The sequence below is a fragment of the Phoxinus phoxinus genome (assembly GCF_949152265.1).
Source record: "Phoxinus phoxinus genome assembly, chromosome: 14".
NCBI classification, from domain to species: domain Eukaryota; kingdom Metazoa; phylum Chordata; class Actinopteri; order Cypriniformes; family Leuciscidae; genus Phoxinus; species Phoxinus phoxinus.
In genome coordinates, this window is record NC_136889.1 from 13,537,685 (window position 1) to 13,556,947 (window position 19,263).

General features: G+C 38.1%; 1 protein-coding gene across 2 annotated transcripts in view; it reads right to left on the reverse strand.

Moving 5' to 3' along the window:
- Window positions 1–500: 500 nt before the first annotated feature.
- Window positions 501–19,263, reverse strand: part of galnt2 (UDP-N-acetyl-alpha-D-galactosamine:polypeptide N-acetylgalactosaminyltransferase 2) — a 75,996-nt gene continuing 57,233 nt past the window's right edge. The window contains exons 4-16 of one of the 2 annotated variants that reach the window (XM_079634943.1): window positions 17,663–17,761; window positions 15,181–15,248; window positions 13,992–14,057; window positions 12,615–12,736; window positions 10,340–10,427; window positions 9,226–9,313; window positions 7,978–8,081; window positions 6,696–6,822; window positions 5,664–5,756; window positions 5,356–5,439; window positions 4,784–4,928; window positions 3,198–3,317; window positions 501–3,109 (exon numbers count right to left, since the gene is read on the reverse strand). In XM_079634943.1, the coding sequence (XP_079491069.1) occupies window positions 2,954–3,109; window positions 3,198–3,317; window positions 4,784–4,928; window positions 5,356–5,439; window positions 5,664–5,756; window positions 6,696–6,822; window positions 7,978–8,081; window positions 9,226–9,313; window positions 10,340–10,427; window positions 12,615–12,736; window positions 13,992–14,057; window positions 15,181–15,248; window positions 17,663–17,761 (1,360 nt within the window). In that variant the 3' untranslated portion in view covers window positions 501–2,953. The remainder of the gene's footprint in view (window positions 3,110–3,197; window positions 3,318–4,783; window positions 4,929–5,355; window positions 5,440–5,663; window positions 5,757–6,695; window positions 6,823–7,977; window positions 8,082–9,225; window positions 9,314–10,339; window positions 10,428–12,614; window positions 12,737–13,991; window positions 14,058–15,180; window positions 15,249–17,662; window positions 17,762–19,263) is intronic. The other variant, XM_079634944.1, reaches the window with a different exon arrangement.

The window sequence follows — 19,263 nt, forward strand, 5'->3', positions numbered from 1 at the left end:
GAAAATAAAGTATACCGATGGAAGTTTTTTTGCATTGTTACATTATCTTCAGGGCAATTAAGCACATTTTCCCCCATTCGTTATAATAACGCATCTAGTTCGGTCTTGTTTTTAATGAGAAGTTTCTTTTTGTTGTTTTTTTGCAAAACTTTTAAGTTTCAATTTGTACAATATTTTTTTTAATAATAAATGTTTAAAATTAAAAGCAGTACTTACTATAGAATGTCAATTCGTATTTCTATGACATAAAAGAAAAAATATTCATATAAATTAAATTATTGTAGCATTTGTTGGACTACCTTTCATTTAAAAAATGTAAAACAGTATTTTTTAATGTAAGTCACATATTGTAAATATAAATATAATTTACAATGCAAAAATTCTAAATGGCCCTCGAAGTAAAACACAACCCTGATTTTTATGCAATTTTTTTTCCTTTTAGTTTTGTTAATATGTGACAACACTAAATGACACTGGATATGTATATAATTTTTTTATTTAAGTTAATTATTTCCCGTCATTCAAACTTTTGCAATATCTATAAAACAATGAACAAACACAAGCTCTGTACAGTTGACCAAATCACTATAACTGCAACTGAATGTGTAAATGTACATGCATGGACATACATACTGTATATACACACATATACACCATTACAACTGTTGACCCCATGCCGTTTCCTTTCCCGTTTAATGCAACATCAAGATCTTCCTAAAATTGGCTTTCGAGGAAACTAAAGAGACAAAAAAGGTGGGGTCACATGTCCTTCATTTACTAAAAATGAAACAGTCCTAGTCTGGAGAAGAAGTGTTTCCATATTCAATCAAACAGCAACTGACTTTGGCACACTGTGCTATGTAAACATTTCATCCAATTCATAGATTAGCCATCATATATTGCTCCAAATTTGGCTGTGTTCTTAAAAAAAAAAAAAATTGTTCAAAGCCCAAACTTTAAACCATTTCATAGGCCTCTCCTTTTAATGGAGAAAGGTGGTGTGATTCGCTATGGCAAAAGTGCAGTCCGCATCTACACCTGCTTTCCCGACCAGCAGACTCATCTGTCTACAGGAAACCTGATGACGCCACAGAACACGGACAATAAAACACAGGTAGGTGGACTGATTTTCTTCCTAAAGGCCACACAATCTCTGCCCAGCCTCTGAAACATCAATACAAAGAGTCTTCCATGTGTTTCTGTTGCCGTCTTCATACTCTCTAATGGAGAACTGCAATTCTGGGACAACACAGGGTGGTGCAGACGAATCGAACAGATACAAGTCTAAGATTAACATAACACTTACTGCTGATACATGAGGAGGGCTGACCGAAAGGCAGTCAGGGACTCATTTAGTCTGGATTTCCTAGCCTACAATAAGTTAGTCAGAATGCTACGGCGTTATACATGAAAGGTAGGTGGGTTAACTGATTCGGTTTCACATATCACAGGCTTCTTTGTCTGTTGGATTTACAGTAACAAGTTCTGTTAAGATCAACATAAGTACCACAATAATATACAAGGTTTGGATGTAAAAAAAAAAAGAAAGAAGTATTTTGGATGATTAATTAAATGGTAATTTAAAGGACACAAACAAACAAACCGTGTTGCGTTTCTCCATTGTGAGTCCATGTGCTTCTCAAATGCGCATTTGGAAAGCTGCTTAGAAACACACTCGCACACAAAACAACCCTCACCTTTTCTTTACAGTATCATGGATAACAAAGGCAGTAACTTTTAACCATGAAAAGAAGAATGAGGATGCTCAAGTAATGCCATACTGTGCCCGGTTTGGCCAAAGCTGCTGAGGATCATGACTGATCTTGAGAATAAAACATCCAGGACTTTGAGGCGGGAAAGGAGACTTTCCAATGCCCATGTTATGATCCAGAACACGTACTGCACGAAGTCAAAAGAAATCATGGAAGATGAGGAGTAATACACACATCCACCTTTGCTTAAAACCTAAAGACAGGAGCAAAGCTTCAGATCAGCCTCTGCTTGGAGTTACCAGGTTATTACCATGATTATTTTACATAATACACTTGGCGACGTAAATAAAGGCTACATATAATTAAGGAATAAATGATTACTGAGAAAAAAATGTGGCCGAGAAACATTTGATTTGTGTTTGAAGACATTTTAGATTTGTTAGCAGCCAGTGCTACAGTATGTGAATCCAGCAGTCACGTTGCGTACAATGCCTCGGTTCTCCTTCAGAACACACCAGGGGCCCTTACGGAAAGCGGGTCGAATCTTTACACATTGCACCTTTAAACAGAAAAAGACAGATTGACAATTTAATAAAAACAAGAAAACATCAAAAATGGTCTCGGTTTTTTTTTTCCTGCTTCCTGTGCGCGCCGTGAGCTGTCCTCCACAGTCAAAGTGTGTCCGTGTCGGTGCGCGCAATAAATGAGTCCTCCCCTCAATCCCATGAGCCCTCAAATTAAACCAAACCCAAACCACAACAGTCTTGAAATCCAGTCCGATCACAGCGCAGGAAGGGAGCCTCCATAAAACGTCATTTACATTCAACAATGTTGGTAACGTGACTACAAAAATAAAAGAACAATGGAAGTCTATTGTAAGAAAGAAAATGTGCTGGAATAAGAAAATGAGACATGAGAAGGCAAAAAATAAGATAAGACCAAAAATAAATGGATCCTTTGCATCGGAAAATGGGAAGAAAAACTCCAAAAATGGATCCGATACAGTTTAGACACTTAAGATTCACTTTCCAAGAGCTGGACAACAGATGAAACAGTGAGGTATATAGTTAGATGGAAATAGTCATCATCATCTTGTTTGTGTTTTCGTTGCCCCGTGGCCCTTGAGGACCACTAGACCGCACCGTGGCGGCCCCGAGTCTGTATCTGGGCAGCGGTTATCTCTGAGGGGCGAGTGCGTGCCCGAGGGCGAGAAGGGGAGGGCTGGGATGGGCGGTGTGGAGCTACGGCTGCAGGTTGAGAGTGAACTTCCACTGCTGGGTGAGCGACGGGCTGCACACCTCCACCGTCAGACCGCCGTTCCGCGCATTCCGGCTGTCCAGGCACAGATTGCTGCCGACGTGCCGCAGTTTAGAGTTGTTGTCGATCTGCTCCCATTTCTGCAACGGGAAAAATAATGAGGATGATGTTGAAAATCTGAGCAGCAGCACTTCCTCCAAACCCCTGCTTTGAGCACAGCATGCTCACCTGTCGGCTGTCATTCTCCCTGCAGCCCTGCAGTTTGATCTGTGAGGCAGCCGTGCGATCCACCACCGTCAGGCAAAGGTCCATGTGTTTGACGGATTTGTCTTTAGTCAGGGCCCATTCCTGTTTATCAGAAACATAAGCAGGGAGCATGTGCAGTAAATACATTCGTTCCACACAAATCTGCACAGAAACTTGAACAAAAACAGCTTGGCGAGATGCTGCTACTTTGTGAAATGCACATGGGTAACACTTTTGAGAAGTTCTGAGATGATGTTATACAGTATGCCATTATCTATCCTAAAAAGCTTCAGCTAATTCTTTTATAATTAAGCAGATTTTATGATTTCATACAAAATGAAGAAATCAACATGCATAAAAATTAGATTAATAAGCAATTAAATGTATTCATTTTGTATTAATTTTTATACACACACACACACACAGTATATATATATATTATATACACACACATATATACACGCATACATGCACATATAAAGTATATGTATATATGTATGTATATATATATATATATATATATATATATATATATATATATATATATATATATATATAGTATATATTTACTTTGTATGTGCGTGTGTGTGTGTGTGTGTGTATATATATATGTGTATATACACACACACACATTATATAAACAAACTGCAATTAATCGATTTGAAACCAATAATATATAAATTTTACTTTTTTTAAATGTTTTACCATTAGGGAAGATAAAAAGGTTTTATATTATAATATATTTTTCAATAATATTAAAGTATGTATATGGATGCACTTGGTTCGATTGCTTGGTCTGAACCAGAGATCGAATGCTCCCCCCTTCTCTTTCCTCCGCTGATCTATGTTCATATTATTTGGGTCCAAATCGTGGTACGCTTAGATCATTAAACTGCAGCTGCGGATCCATGTTGCTAGGTAATTTAACCTTTTTACCTTTGCTAGGTAATAAATACATTTATTGCAAAAATTCTAAAGAATGCAGGAATTAATTTGTGCTGAAGGCGAGCAAACATGAAAAAATACATTCTCTCTGCTTGCAGTGCGTCAGTCACGCTTTTCAGGAAAGTGAGTGAGAATACGCATTCTCAAATTATATCAAATTATACGTCATCAATGACGGGTCATTTCCGAGATTTAGTATGAATGATTGCATTCATATCAGCAGAAAACCATACCGGAGTTCACATGACCTGTACCCTAGGCCTAGACCACCCTATTTAGGCAGGCTTGAGTACAGATCATGAGTGTGCAGTGCACCCGAGTTCGTAAAACAGTGTTCACATAATCCAAACAAACCGAACTCTGACATCAATCGAACCCAGGCGCGCACCAAAAAGTGCTAATGTGAAAGCACCCCAAGTGTGGTGATCCCTCTAAATCCCTCAGACCTGCACACTGAGAGAAGATAAAAGCAGGTAAAGTGATCCAGAAACTACCATGTGGCCCTCATCTATACGTCACTCACCCTCCACAAGTGCATCGTTCCTTTAAAACTACCCCAAACTCACTGGCAAGTCCATCACCCAGTGCTCTGCTGCCACACCTGACATAAGACTGTTCAGTACCTGAGATCGGACTGGTACCTGATTTCCTCCTGCATTGTGGCACTCGTACACCCCCACCACACCATCAGCAAAGTGCCCCAGTGTGTCCAGACAGTTCTGGCCCTGCTGTAGTGCTCCAAAGGCTATGTCCTGATGATCCGGGACCCTAAACAAGACAGAAACATCAACTTCGGTGTGATTAAGCCCGAAAGGGTTATCATGAATAACGTTTCATTACTTTAAAGTCACAAGTCTAGGTAGACTAGACTCAATGTCTAGGTTAAAGTTAAAGGCTAGTTTACACTTGGGGTTAACATTAGTCTCATAAACATGTTTTGTGATCCAATCACTCAATCTGCATTTGGAAGTAGTCAGAAACATCTCGCCACACAAAAATAACCACCTACTCGCCTATTAATCAATCATTGTGGGTTTTAAAAGGCTGGTTATGTACAGTAAACCACCTGAATCAAAAAGCTCATACACATTTATGCACAAAACTTCATAGACCATCTTCAGATTATAATAGCACAAGTTAACAAGGCCAAAGTGATCCAAAAGCTTTTTATATTATTCCCAGGTCATACACTCACCGTAACTCAGGATAGACGTTGTCCAGGTACCACTTAAATGGTTTGCAGCCTAACCTCTTCTTCATTTCCAGCCTGCTTTGAATGCTGCAAATAATGAGGAAAGTTAGTCATGTGGAGTGCATTTCAAGGGTCTAAATGTTTGATGACTGAGATCTTAACCTAGCCATGTTTTATATTATTCTTCAGTGGCTGTGCGCACTCTTGTGGCCGTGGCAGTGACCAATGATCTTCTCATGTCAATGTCCTACTCTGTTCCAAGCGTTTCTCTTATGAATAATATTTGTTAATTAAGACAGATACACACTTACTTGCCATAGGGCACATTACGGGCTGAGGGCACAGCAGCGTAGTAGAAATTCTTATAATCGTCCATCCAAACTTCTGCCGCTCGCCTCGTGTTCCTGTAAAGACAAACAAGCAGATGAGAGTAAATTATACATTTTATAAAGCAATACTGATGTTCTGCTAAAGACCATCACATGTCCACTAGATTACTCGTAAATCTAACTACTTCAACACTAATGGACCTTCTGCAGCACATTACTGGGAGCTTTCTAATTATGACAGAATGTCACTTTAATTTTCAACTGCACTGCCTGCCTCACAACAGCCCACTTATCACTGGCTGCAGTGCTGGATTCACCCACTGGATGGAGCAAGTGAACCACACTACTAAAGGGTGTATTTGGCTTCAACAATCACAAAACATGAGCTAAGCAACACCATTTTTTCTTCTTCAGTACAGTACCATTGCTCACTCTGGGTGCCCAAAAATAATCTCTTGTAACATTATAATTGCCTTTACTGTCACTTCTGATCATCAATTTAAGGCATCCTTGCTGAACAAAGCAATAGTGTTAATTTCTTCCAAAAAAATTTGAATCATATAATTTAATGAATATAATAAACTATAATATAATATATCACTTCGGTACCAAGTCGGTACTGACATTTTAAAACTGACGCTTTGAGCAATGTTAAGCAGAATCATAAACACCTCTGATTGGCCATTGTGTTTATGCGCTCATTGAAAATGTGTCTGTGATTGGCTACAATGATCAACGCAAGGGAGCCATAAAAAAAATGGGAGGGGGAGCGTTTGAAATCACAAGCCGGTAGACGCCTGCTTTCAAACGCTCCCATGTGTATCTGTGCAAGCGCTCGGTGAAGAGCTTCATTGATGTGTATTTGCAACATGTTTTTGAAGTGCATACATACATATACACATATGTGTGTGTATGTGTGTGTGTGTGTGTGTGTGTGTATTTAAAAAAAACACACACACATAAATAAATCGATTTGACAGCACTAAATATATTATATTATAATTTGGTGGATACCTAGCAAACACAGTGCCGCTGCCACCTGGGAAAGTGTATGGATGCTGTTTCCTGAAGACATGACCCACTCGACTGCAGGGAATGATCTCCAGGCTGCCTCCGCACTGCCAGACCCGAAATGAGATCTCTGAGAAGCACAACCGCAATCAGAGATTAATAAGACATTACATACAACACACAAACAATTAGTTCATAAATGCAGATTTTCAAAGTGCCAAAACTCATAATTGTGTGCAGCATGCGTGATATCGAAACAAACAAAAACAACATCAAAAAAGCACTACTCTGTGAAACTTCTTGGTCTTTGCAAACTTCTCAGACACACATGCAAAATACAACGTTTTTCCAGGCTGAAGGATCATTTCAAGAGTTCTTGTAAACTTTTCCACAAGCAGCACAGCTGAGAAAAGTGCTGTGTTTGTGGAATGAGTCGGAATTTCTTTCAGAATCCATCATGCCACAGACATTATGTCAAAACCTGAAAAACTCCACCTCATTGAGCCTTACACTGCAGTTTCTATTCAAGTCTCGTTGCTAATATAAAAAAAGCAATAGTTCTTCTGTGGTGACCTGAATTGCCCCTTAGATGGGCACATTACATTTTGGCTGAGTAAGGCATTATCTCATACAATCTAATGATAGAAGTACCATGATCTCATTTTCAGTTTTCATATACGGTGGCGCCACAAAGTATCTGAACACTTAAGTCTCACTCAAGTGACACAAATTCATGAATTTCATTATATTCAATTAAATTAAACCATGTGGCCTTTGTAAACAATCAATGCTAGACCTAATTTTAAACTTGAGCAAATTTTTGCATGTGACCAACTGGTCCTAAAATCATTTGTGGATGTATTAAGTCACACTGCCTTCAAACCCTCATAAATAGATTCTACTTACAAGTTCATAAGTAGCGATTACAGTGTGATGTGCATTCAACTGACTTGGGTAAGAACAAAAATGAATGCATTAAACAATTGACCATTTCTTTCTCTCTTTTTGATTTGCCTTGCTTTATAGGAAATTAAGCACATGCTGCTTTTACATTTACTTATACACACACACACTTTAAATAGGCAAATATTTTCCTATAATGTACATATACATACACGCACACTTTAAATAGACAAATCTTTACCTATACATACACACTTTTTAAATAGGCAAATATTTTCCTATACTGTACATATACATACACACACACTTTAGATAGACAAATCTTTACCTATACACACATTCTCTTTAAATAGGCAAATAGAGAAATAAAGCCTCCACTCACCGAGATTCTCTCCGCCCCACACGTCCATCATCATATCGTACTTCCCCAGCTCTTCAAAGTAGTTCTTATCCATTACAAAGAGGCCACCGGCAATCATGGGAGTCCTGGACAACATAACGCAAAATATGAAAAATTAAATCAGATCAAACCAAATCTTGAACTGCATACTTCATAGAACTTCCTTTTTATATACTAAATATATACTAAGCATTTATATCACATACTGGCGATGTGTTTTGTTTCAGTGGCCATTTGCGCCTTTATAAAACTCTGTGCTCATTTCACTCTCTGATGCAATCTGATCAGTGCCCCATAAACAAAGTCATTAAACAACACTGGAATCATTAAACAAGAATGAAGAGTGCTGTGTCATGAAGACTTTTACACAACGCATCCCATAAAGGCTCTGTCAAGAGAAACCTTCAAGGTTTATTATCTTAATGTACTTTTAATGTACTCGCTGCACGGTGATTGAGATTTCACATCACAGCAACGCACCGTCCATACAATCTCCCGTTTCGGTCGCTTTACACCTTACTTTCTCTCCCACTCGCTTTTAGTTGTTAATGATTCGAGTCACTCCCTGGAGGATGGACCTTTTACAAACAAGCAAGCAAGCAATACATGGGCTCCTTGGACAAACTTGTTTTGTTATTACAAGAACTTTATAGGATCCTTTTATCATGTTGACAGCATCATTTTACATTCGTTTACTGAGCAATGTTTAAGAGTATAGAAGTTGGACAAGGAAATCTTCCAAAAATAAAATAAGCACAATCAGTATTGTTATTGTTACCTGAAACAATTAAAAATAATTTTCAGTAATGTAAATAAAACTGAAATAAAAAAATATTAGATGAAGAACTTAATTGCCAAGTCAATATTTGTAATTTTAATTTAACTGAAAAGTACCGGTATATAAATAACACTGCCAGAAATTCAAACAGCAGATAAAACTTTTTACATTTGCTTAAGGAAAAAACAGTGCTCATAAGTCAAATAATCCTGGATATACAACCGCTGATGTTTGAAAACCAATCACACTTCAGTAAGCAAATATAACAATGACATCATCCTCTGATGTCGTGTTATATTTGTAGTTCTATGTATCAAGAGAGTCTGTACATTAACTAGAAAGTGAGAGAAAGATAAAAAAAACAGCTCCCAAGTCAGCTGACAGTCATACGTCACCAAGTTATTGGATCCAAAACATTTGCAAAGCAGATTTCAGCAAAGAGGAATTCTTACTTGATAGGAGCAGTGGGGTTTCCTTGCCGTGCCCGTCTTTGTTCCAGGGTCATGTAGTCCCATTTAAAAACTAGATTCCAATCAAAACCTGGATAAAAGATTCGACATTACATTCGGGATGAAGTCTGATTTTAAATGTAGTTTCAAAGCCCTGCTCAGCCATGTGTCAGTAAGGGAATAAGGGAGCATATTAATGATACGGATTTCACTGCCGAAAAGACTGAGGGCTTTGTTCAAAATAATACATACTACCATACTAGTTTAACAGTGTGCAGCATATACTGTATACTGTGCGCAGTATGTTTGCATGTAACATTTCTTTTTACACAACATTAATATATTTTACACAAAACCTAGAAAAGTTTAAACCGATTATGCAGTTTAAGTGTTCAAAAGCAGAAATATGTAGAGAAGATAGTAACTATAAATAACGTTGATTCCCAAAATCAAAATATTGCATATGAAAGTGACAAAACTACTGTTTAAAATGTTTTTGTACTGTTTTACATAATATACAGTAAATAAAGTACTTTTTTTTTTACTGTCTGCATATGCAGAACTGTGCTAGCATTCAATTCTGAACATATTCTGAAAGAAGGGAGAAAATGTCAGATGAACACCACTATGATTCATACATGTGGGGAGAAAGTCTGAATGCCAGTTAACCAGCACATCTCATTTAACCAGAATGTTCTGGGGGGAAAAAACCTACATAAATAAAATGATATTTATAACCCATGCTGCTTTATCAAAACAGTGAAACCAACATGGATATATCCATTTCCATATTATTTCCCACTGCATCCAGAAGCCTCTGAGCTTAGAGGAAAAACTATTCCACTCAGAGATAGAGAGTCATTATGCCTAAAACCCCCAGACAAAAATCAATCAAATGGTTTCTATTCCAAAAGGACATTTCCTCTTGTTGAGATTCATCATGCTCTCTCACTCTTTTACACATTGTGCTACCCTCACCACAAACATGCTGTATTATCCTGAAACATTGCATCCATTCATGCATGTATATACAGTATGCACATCATATCACATACACACAGCTCTGGATAGTGATTTCACTGTTGTGTTACTATAAGAGCTGATGAAAAATATTTACCTCCTTTAAGATCTGCAGATGCCCCCACATACTGGAAATTGTCCATGTTAATGACATCTATGATGGGTGACACAACCCGAGTCTTATCCTGCCGAGAAGAATAAATGATATGATGTGAAGCTTTTCTGACACTACAATGAAAACAGATTTCATCTCACATCTCTGATACAATGCATTCTTTAAAGATGTAGCAACTGATCGCTGAAAGTCATGACATATGCTGATCATGGACTTAAGAAATGTGCACTGCACTGCCGTTACGAATCAAAGCAAATCCATCAGAAATACCTAGAAAAATCCCATTAATCTCGTGAGCTTCGCTGACACATTACTGGAGTATTTAAAGTCAAGTACCATGAGTTAACACTCCAGAAAAGACAGGCAATCAACTGTACGTGACAGGCATGGAGATTTAACACTAAATATAAATGTATTGCTCCTCAGACATCTTCCAATATTCATCATGACAATTCTGGGACACCCTGACGAATTAAATCCATCCCAACGGTGGCTTCACCTCTGAATTAACTAATTCATTTTTCACAGTGATGTAATGTTTCCACATGGCAATTTTTATATAATTTTACGTAAATTAATACGTTGGTTTCATAGATTCAATTTATATTTATATGTTAAAGACAAATTGTTTTGCTGAATGAAAACATGCTTCGATTAACTTGGTTTTTACTGTACTTTAGTTAAACATTTTGAAACAACAAATCACTGTTTGGTTAAAATGATTGAAAAATAAAACATTTTAACAATTAAATACCACCAACTTTCATATTGGTAAAAACTATGCATAACAGTACTGATGCATGTCTTCTATACAGGTGAAACTCGAAAAATTTGAATATCGTCCAAAAGTTATTTCAGTAATTTAACTTATTAGTGAAACTAATATTTATATAGACTCATTACATGCAAAGTGAGATATTGCAAGCCTTTATTTGTTATAATTTTGATGATTATGGCTTAGAGCTTATGAAAACCCCAAATTCAAAATTAGAATATTGTGAAAAGGTTTTCATAGCTGTAAGCCATAATCATCAAAATGATAACAAATAAAAGCTTGAAATATCTCACTTTGCATGTAATGAGTCTATCTAAATATTAGTTTCACTAATAAGGTGAATTACTGAAATAAATTAACTTTTGCACGATATTCTAATTTTTCGAGTTTAACCTGTATGTCTAGTGATGGGAAAAAAACTTGGTAAAACATTTTTTTTTGCCTAGATCACTGAGCCCTATGTACATTACCTGGAAATTCACTGTATTGACTGCATAAGGTTTGTATTAAGGCAAGTACTGATATAAAACTGGAAGAACTCAACCTGATGAGGACCAATGATGAGTGGACGCAACAAGGGGAAAAGTCAATGTCAAAAACCATTAAAAACAGATTCAGTAGGAGTTCCGCTCTTGACCAGATTTGTTTCTGCTTAGAATACATTTTCAATTATAATAATTATTCCGCTTCAAAATAAATTCTATGTAAAGGTACTTCTACAGAAGCAGGACAACATTTAATTCATGCTTAGTATAATCATCATGATGAAGCGCTTCTGGGGTCACTAACTCCACGATTTGAGTACCGGTATGTGCTTATCTGGGTCATCCAACTGGAAATTAAGACACCTAACAATATAAATGGGGTTATGAAACTTCTTAATTTATGCCTGTAATTTGTACTCGTAGTGTCTTGTTCTTCTACTCACTGTTATTTATTTTGAGAGTCAAAAGCCTTGAGGCAATATCAGAGTTATTATGTGTGCCTAGGGACGGGGTCAGTCTGATCCTGAACCAGACCGGACCTGCACATCCGCCATTGGGGCGTGTTTACTTGCATTTAACACACACGCACACACACACTGAGGTCTTATCCACACTCTCTACATACTGTACTAACTCACAGTGTTGAATGGCACTAGTTTCCCACCATACTTTTCTTTATGGCTTGTTTGACAATTGTTGGCCGTCAACAGCAAGATTGGACTCAAACAGGTATAATGATATGGCACTGCAAGCAATGTGTGTGCATCAAGACAGCCAGCCAAAGCAAACACAATAACTTCTCATCCACTCTTCGCTTTTATCATCTTGGCCTGACATTTGCAACTGCAGTGAGCCACTAAACGTCCGTTGCTGTAATGAGCATGTTTGATTATAGCCTCCAAAAAGCAATGGTTAATTTGCCAAATCTGAGAATTGTAAGACCCAACGTTTCTATGCTTGTTTGGGTGTCAGAAGAAGAAAGAAAAACATGGCTGACCTCAGCAACTCTTTCTAGAAGGGGCTCCAACCAGTGTTCATTACACTCGCAGTGGCTGTCAAGGAAGGTCAATACATTGGCCGTGGCTGCATCCGCTCCTCTGACTCGGGATCGCATCAAGCCTGAGAACACACAACACATGCACACACACACACAGGATTGAGACTCAAAGCACTGAACTAATCTCAAATCTGAACTATGCAGAAGTTTTTTTATCCCTATATCCTAACCTAATGATCTACAACAAGTGTGCAGGGCACCATATAGTCAAAAGTACCGGTACTTTGGTAACAAGTTTGGTAAAAAGTCATTTTGGAAAAGGTAATGATATGATGCCCATCTTGATGAGGAATTATGTTTATTATTGGTGAGGTTTTAGGTCAGTTATGTCTGAAGGGATTGTTTACAGGTAGACAAAAAAACACCTGTTGAACATGAATGCAAATTTAAGCCTTAACGGGGGAAAAAGGAGAAACCCTGACAATATCAGTATTGCATCATATCTAATCATGCAATACATTTTACATTCGATTACCTTTTATTTATTTGTGCGCGTTGTTAACATACTAGGTAAGGAGCTATAATCGGGTCCCCGGTGCATCAACCCAGAAAACGTGAAAATTGACAACCCAGTAACTTTTTGTCTTTGACTTTGCAAGTCGATGAGATGAATCAATGTAAAAGTATTTGGAACTCCTTTACTGTATGACCGCATGACATAGAAATGTATAGGATTATAAGTGAAAGCTCATCTAGTGGCTTATGTGGACAACTAAGAATCCACTGAAACATCCAATACTAATTAACCAATTTGCTTCTTTATAACCTCACAATAAAATCTACATGATCTGTACGAGTACATTTGTACATGCAATGTGACCTTATTTCACTATGAGCTTCACCAGGGACTGAAACTTTAGTTCTTTGATAGACAAATTACTTGATGGTAAGAAAACAAAGAACGCTTGAAAGCAAATACAGAGAGCTTGCTTAGTTGGACTGGAATTTGATTTGAACAAAAGGTTTTGGAAACGAATAAACAAACTGCAGTTTTGGCTACAGAACAGCAGTTTTAGCTTGACAGATATATAAAACACCTTCCAAAAATACACTCCAGCTCAAAACAGACCATTTGCTTTTCTCTACTTTTATTTTCTCCATATTTGCACCTATGAAGTATGCAGTGCTTTTAATGGCTTCATGCTGAGGCTGGTCACAATTAGCAATAGTGAAACTTCAGCTTGTTTTAATAGATGCCTAGATTTTAATGACTACACAAGAGCTGATAGTAAAAGACCCACTCGCTCTTACATATTAACTTGGGTATAGTTTTGATTAACAGTGTTACTGTGATTCAGAGGGTAATAAATCACTCACCCTCTCGACGATCGTTGCGTAGGATTCTGACTTTCTCGATTTTCCCAAGTAAGGCACCATCTTCAGCTGAAAGTCCAGAGAAAACATTGTGTCAGCTCAAGTGATTAGGGTAATACATCTCTTCTATTTTATATGCTGTAGTTAATACACACAGGAGAGATGTGGTAAGATGTGCCACCTCCTTTATCCAGAAAAGGTCTGCACAATACTGGTCTATAAAAAAAAGGTCTACAGCTGCGTATATGACTAAGAGATGCACTTCTTTTTGGTCTTGAGAAACTTTAAAGGCATGAAAGTGTGGGCCAAATTTCTTTGAAAAATCCAAGGGAGTTCTGGCAAAGAGAAAAACACCAGAAAATGATCAAGGACTTTCCCCCCCAGAAAAACTTACATCCTGAGAAAGCTAAATCTCATAAAAGGTAAAGAAAAATGAAGAAACATTTCTTATTTCCTTAAAACTAACAAATTATGTCCCCTTTTTTTTAAATATATATTTCCATGTTACAAACGCTTCTAAATTTTGAAATATAATCAGGTGGAGTCGTTTTTCCTTCCATCTGAATTTCTCATTACCTATAGATGATGACTTAAGAAAAAAAGACCAGTTTCCCCAACTCTCTGCTACATATTGTAAAAACAAAAACGAATGTAAATGCCATGAGGTTATCCAAATAGAAAAGACCATACTTAAAAGCCAATTTGCAAAAGCAGGATCACAATCTGCAGATGCAAAAACAGAGAAAGAAATACAAAAAAGAAATGCGAGGACTAATAAGACCAGTGTCTGTCAGGCTCCCTGCAGCAGAGCGTTAGAAAGCAGGGCAGCATTGCCTTCAGGAGATGGTTCATACAGAGTTCAGACATCTGAAGAGGTCAAACAAGGAGTATGGCATCCAAAAACAAAAAGTGTGATGGGATTGAGGGCTCGGGAACACGGCTGGTACCTTGATGACACACTTTATACAATAATACAAATCTCAGCTCGACTGTTGCAGTGTTCTGCAATACAGATCTACTGTATGATTTATGGTAACAAAGGAACATGAGTGTGCTGTGATAACCTAAAATAATCTGTACGGGGGTAAAAGCTCAACAAAAATCACGATGAGCAGTAAAAAGGTTATGAGATATGATCTATATAGTTCTGTACCATTAAGTTTGATTGAGGACTAAAGATGAGAACACTTACGGTTGTCACTGTAGTCATCCACTAAGATGATCTCTTTGACCAGATGAACAGGACTCTTCTTTAGCACACTGAAGACAGGGAAAGAGATAGGGTTGAATGGATGTGTGTGTTCAGAAGTGTGTAAACTACCATTCAGAGACGAAGGAAAAACACACGGAGAGCTTTCGTTTCTGCTCTGATAGCCGCAAGAAAACTCTGAACGCTGTGAATGTATTTGAAATCAGGAATGGTGAGAACATTGTGCTAGGTACATTTTTAATCTTCAAACCAAATTTGGGTCTTCAGCGACAAAGTTTATATCCCGTCTGGCTAGCACGCTTCCCATAATGTTTATGCATTAAGTCAGTAGGCAGAGAGTAGGTGGTCTTTTGTGGCTCTTCGTATGCTTTCGACCACATGAGCATTTACACTATGAAAGCAATCTGGTCAAATGCGGGTTTTTTTTCAAATATCTCTGGAAGTGGTAGAAAGTGGACAAGCTAAAAACTTTTTAGACCCCATTTTTACACCTGTTTTTAGCATCGTCCACTTGTGATCAGATTGACCAAAACGCATCTTAATACCAGGTGTAAACAGGGCCTTACTCGGCAAGGACGCTGTAAAATGTATCAAAAGTTACACTAAACACTTTTGCATTGTGAAACATTTTATATTTTTAAATAAATGCTGTTGTTTTGAATTTTATAATCAACGAATCCTGGCAATAAAATGTATTAAAGTTTCCACAAAAATATTAAACAGCACAATTTATCATCAAACAAATAACATTGAGCATAAGAGAATTCTTTCAAAAACCTGACAATATCTTCCCGACCCCAAACTTTTGACTAGTAGTGTACTTAAAAAAGAACTTGTACTTTATTACTGACTGTCTACTTAATTTAAAAAACATGAAGTAATGTAATGTTTACTTGATTGAGAAATACTTAAAGGCTGCATGTCACTGTTTACATTTATTTCTTAATATTTAAATTTAATATTTTAAAGAAAGTATTCAATAAAAGCTTTTGCTGTGGTATCACAATTAGTAACAGAAACAGTGAAATTGCACTGGTATAGGCAACCAAATTTTGGTATGGTGAAAATCCTACATCATAGTCAGGGCAGGACTTCGGGTGCTGGGGGCCCCTGGGCTTGAGTTTATGTTTGGGCCCTACTTGCGCTACAAAATAAATATGCTTTGAGGTTCTTAGAACAATTAATATGAAACATGCCTATAGTCAAAGTTTAGTGGTAGGCTAATATTAAGTAGTCATCATAATCAGTGGTTAAAGTGGGATTTGGCAGGTGAGGGAACCCATTTTGTGTAGGTGCAACAGGGAAAAATTACTCACCGTGGGACAACATATTGAATATCGTTGTATAGCAATACTTTTTGGGACAAGAGTGTTACCATGGTGTAGCTATGCACACCAGTTCACATTACTACCGCTCCCACAGTTCCACCCACAGACACAGGCATTCAACCTTCTTCAAGCTTTGGAATTTGAAAATGTCTGTTTTTAAATGTTAAAAGTAATTTTAAATAATAAAAATTATAGGCTGCGTTTAACGCAGTTGGTGTAATTGGCAGATGTTCCCTTGGGCATCATGCGCTGTGGAAACGCGTCAAAGCATATGCAGCTATAGCGCACGTAGGTGCTTTTGAATGAATATTTAATGTCGATATACAATGGTTACTGTAATTCTGCTATTGATATATCTTCGTAAGACTGCCGACCCTATATAGAACAGTGGCAAAGGAAAATAAATGTCCGGCGAATATCGAACCTAAAACTAACTTTACCGCGCTCAACCACCGTGAGTGCATTTTATGTAGGCTATATGCCTATTCCTGTTTGTGATGGCAATGAAGAGAGCGCTCAAAACTCTCCAGAGCACATAATTTAGTGAAAAAAATTATATTATAGAAAGTATCATTCTCAGTAAAGCAATGAGACATATGATAATTTATCCAGATGTTTCTAAATGTGCGCTCTTTTGGACTAAAAGCATATTGAAGCTGTTAAGTAGCCGATCGCAATGGAGCAGATGGATCAACACGCATGTTATTCTTTGTGAAATAAAGATAAATATCAGGTTGTGCCGTTTGATTATGGCCTCGAAGCTCTCAGTCGGAGGATATTAAGGCCCGGGTATTTTATCCCGTGCTCCCCTCCGTCTTTCAAACTAGGCTACTCTGTGAGCGCGGAAAGACGCGTGTGGCGCGTGCGTGCGCACTAAAGTGTATTGGATTTTGTTTTCAAGTGCTCAAGTCACTACTTTGGGCTGATTATAGCCCTCGCTCGCACATGGCCAGACAGTGGAAATACGGCTAATAATTTCTGGATATCTGGCATACAAGTTAACCGAACAAAACAAACAAAAGAAAACTGGTAAGGGAGGGGGCCCCCTACTGGGCAGGGCCCATGGGCTGCAGCCCAGTCAAGCCCAATGGTAAGTCCGGCCTTGATCATAGTGCATTAAACATTGATTATCCCACCTGATCACAGTGCGCAGCAGAGCTGAACGGGCCTCGTTGTGGAAAGTGATAACCACACTGGACGCAGGAAGATCTGTCTTCCACTGTTTGTGACGACAGCTGAGAGAGGAAAAGAACAAAGATAAAGTTAGAAAATAAAACTCCTCTTCCATTCCCTTTCAGTGCAAGGAATTTTATACACTGCAAAAAAAAAGTCACATTGAGTCAAGTTGATACAACTCAAAATGGCGGCATTTGGATTGAAGGGAAACACTACACAGCGAAACCCCATTGTCACACTGCTACACCTGAATGAAGTCTCACACCCTCAGAGGAGCTCAAAGCCCACATTAATTTAATGCTTCTCTGAGACTGAGATGGACAGGAGGTCATGCATGCTTTAACTCTCTGGACTTGCATCTCCAAACACGCACACACACACACACACACACACACACACACAATAAAGGTTTCAGCCACACACACCCCAACCGTGTTATATCCCGGAGGTTTTAATTTGACAGCCACGGGGCTAATCCTTGGGTTTTCTAGCACCTCTCATCCAGGATAAGAGCGCACAAAGCTTCTTCTGCACTGATGCCATCGATTTTGTGGCCACTGGATTCCTGGCAGGGGAATCAGGGTCAATTCCTCCAACACTTCTGTTAAACAACAGGTCAGGGTTGAGAGCCCACCATCAGAGACTCAAAATTGACTTCAGCAAAGGGATGAGATTACTGTCAGCCCCGACACTAATACTACACATCATCTCTAATTCCATGACAGCCAGAGAAATAACATTCATTAAGGTATAAAGTGGCACAGAGGCCACATCCATATTTTTTCCCAACTTAATCTTTGCATTGAAAAAAGTATAGGCATTTCTACCATTTTAGACTTTTGGTCTTCTCAGTAATACATTAAGGGGCCAGCACACTTTTCAAGCACTGTTTGCTGGAGGTCTCGAGAGGAATAACTGTGCAGTAGGCCATTAATAGAATGGAGGCTTTGACTAGAAGACAAGCACTTTTTAGAGCATATCCCATTGGCACACTTCCCTCCACTGGCCTCCAACCACCCAGCATGGCACCAAATAAACTCTCAAATACTTCCAGTGTTACAGCTCAAGTCAATACCTAATAGAATAAACGTTCTGGTTTCAGTGTGCTGAATGCCTGCAACTATGTTTTAAGTCCTATTATGCTTTCTCACTTTTTCAACTTTAGTTAGCCTGTAATGTTGCTGTTTGAGCATAAAAAAGATCTGCAAGGTTTAAATCAGGCTTGCATTGGTTTGGAATTGCCACTATTTACATCTGAGTGAGTGGAGATCACGATTATGAAGGGGACTGAACACTCGCTAAGCGGTGTCAATCAAAGCACACAGGGCCAGCTAACCAATCACAGCACATTTCGTATTTCGGAAGGAGGGGCTTCATCGAAACGGAGCGTTCACCCAGACTGGGAGGAGAGGAGCTGTAATAATGCAAAAATATATGTGAAAAATAATGCGTTTTTGAACAATCAAGCATGAAAACATATTCGAGTACACCCCAAAAACAAAATCAAGACTGTAAAGATGCATAATAGGACATCTGTAATTATTAATTATATATATTGATT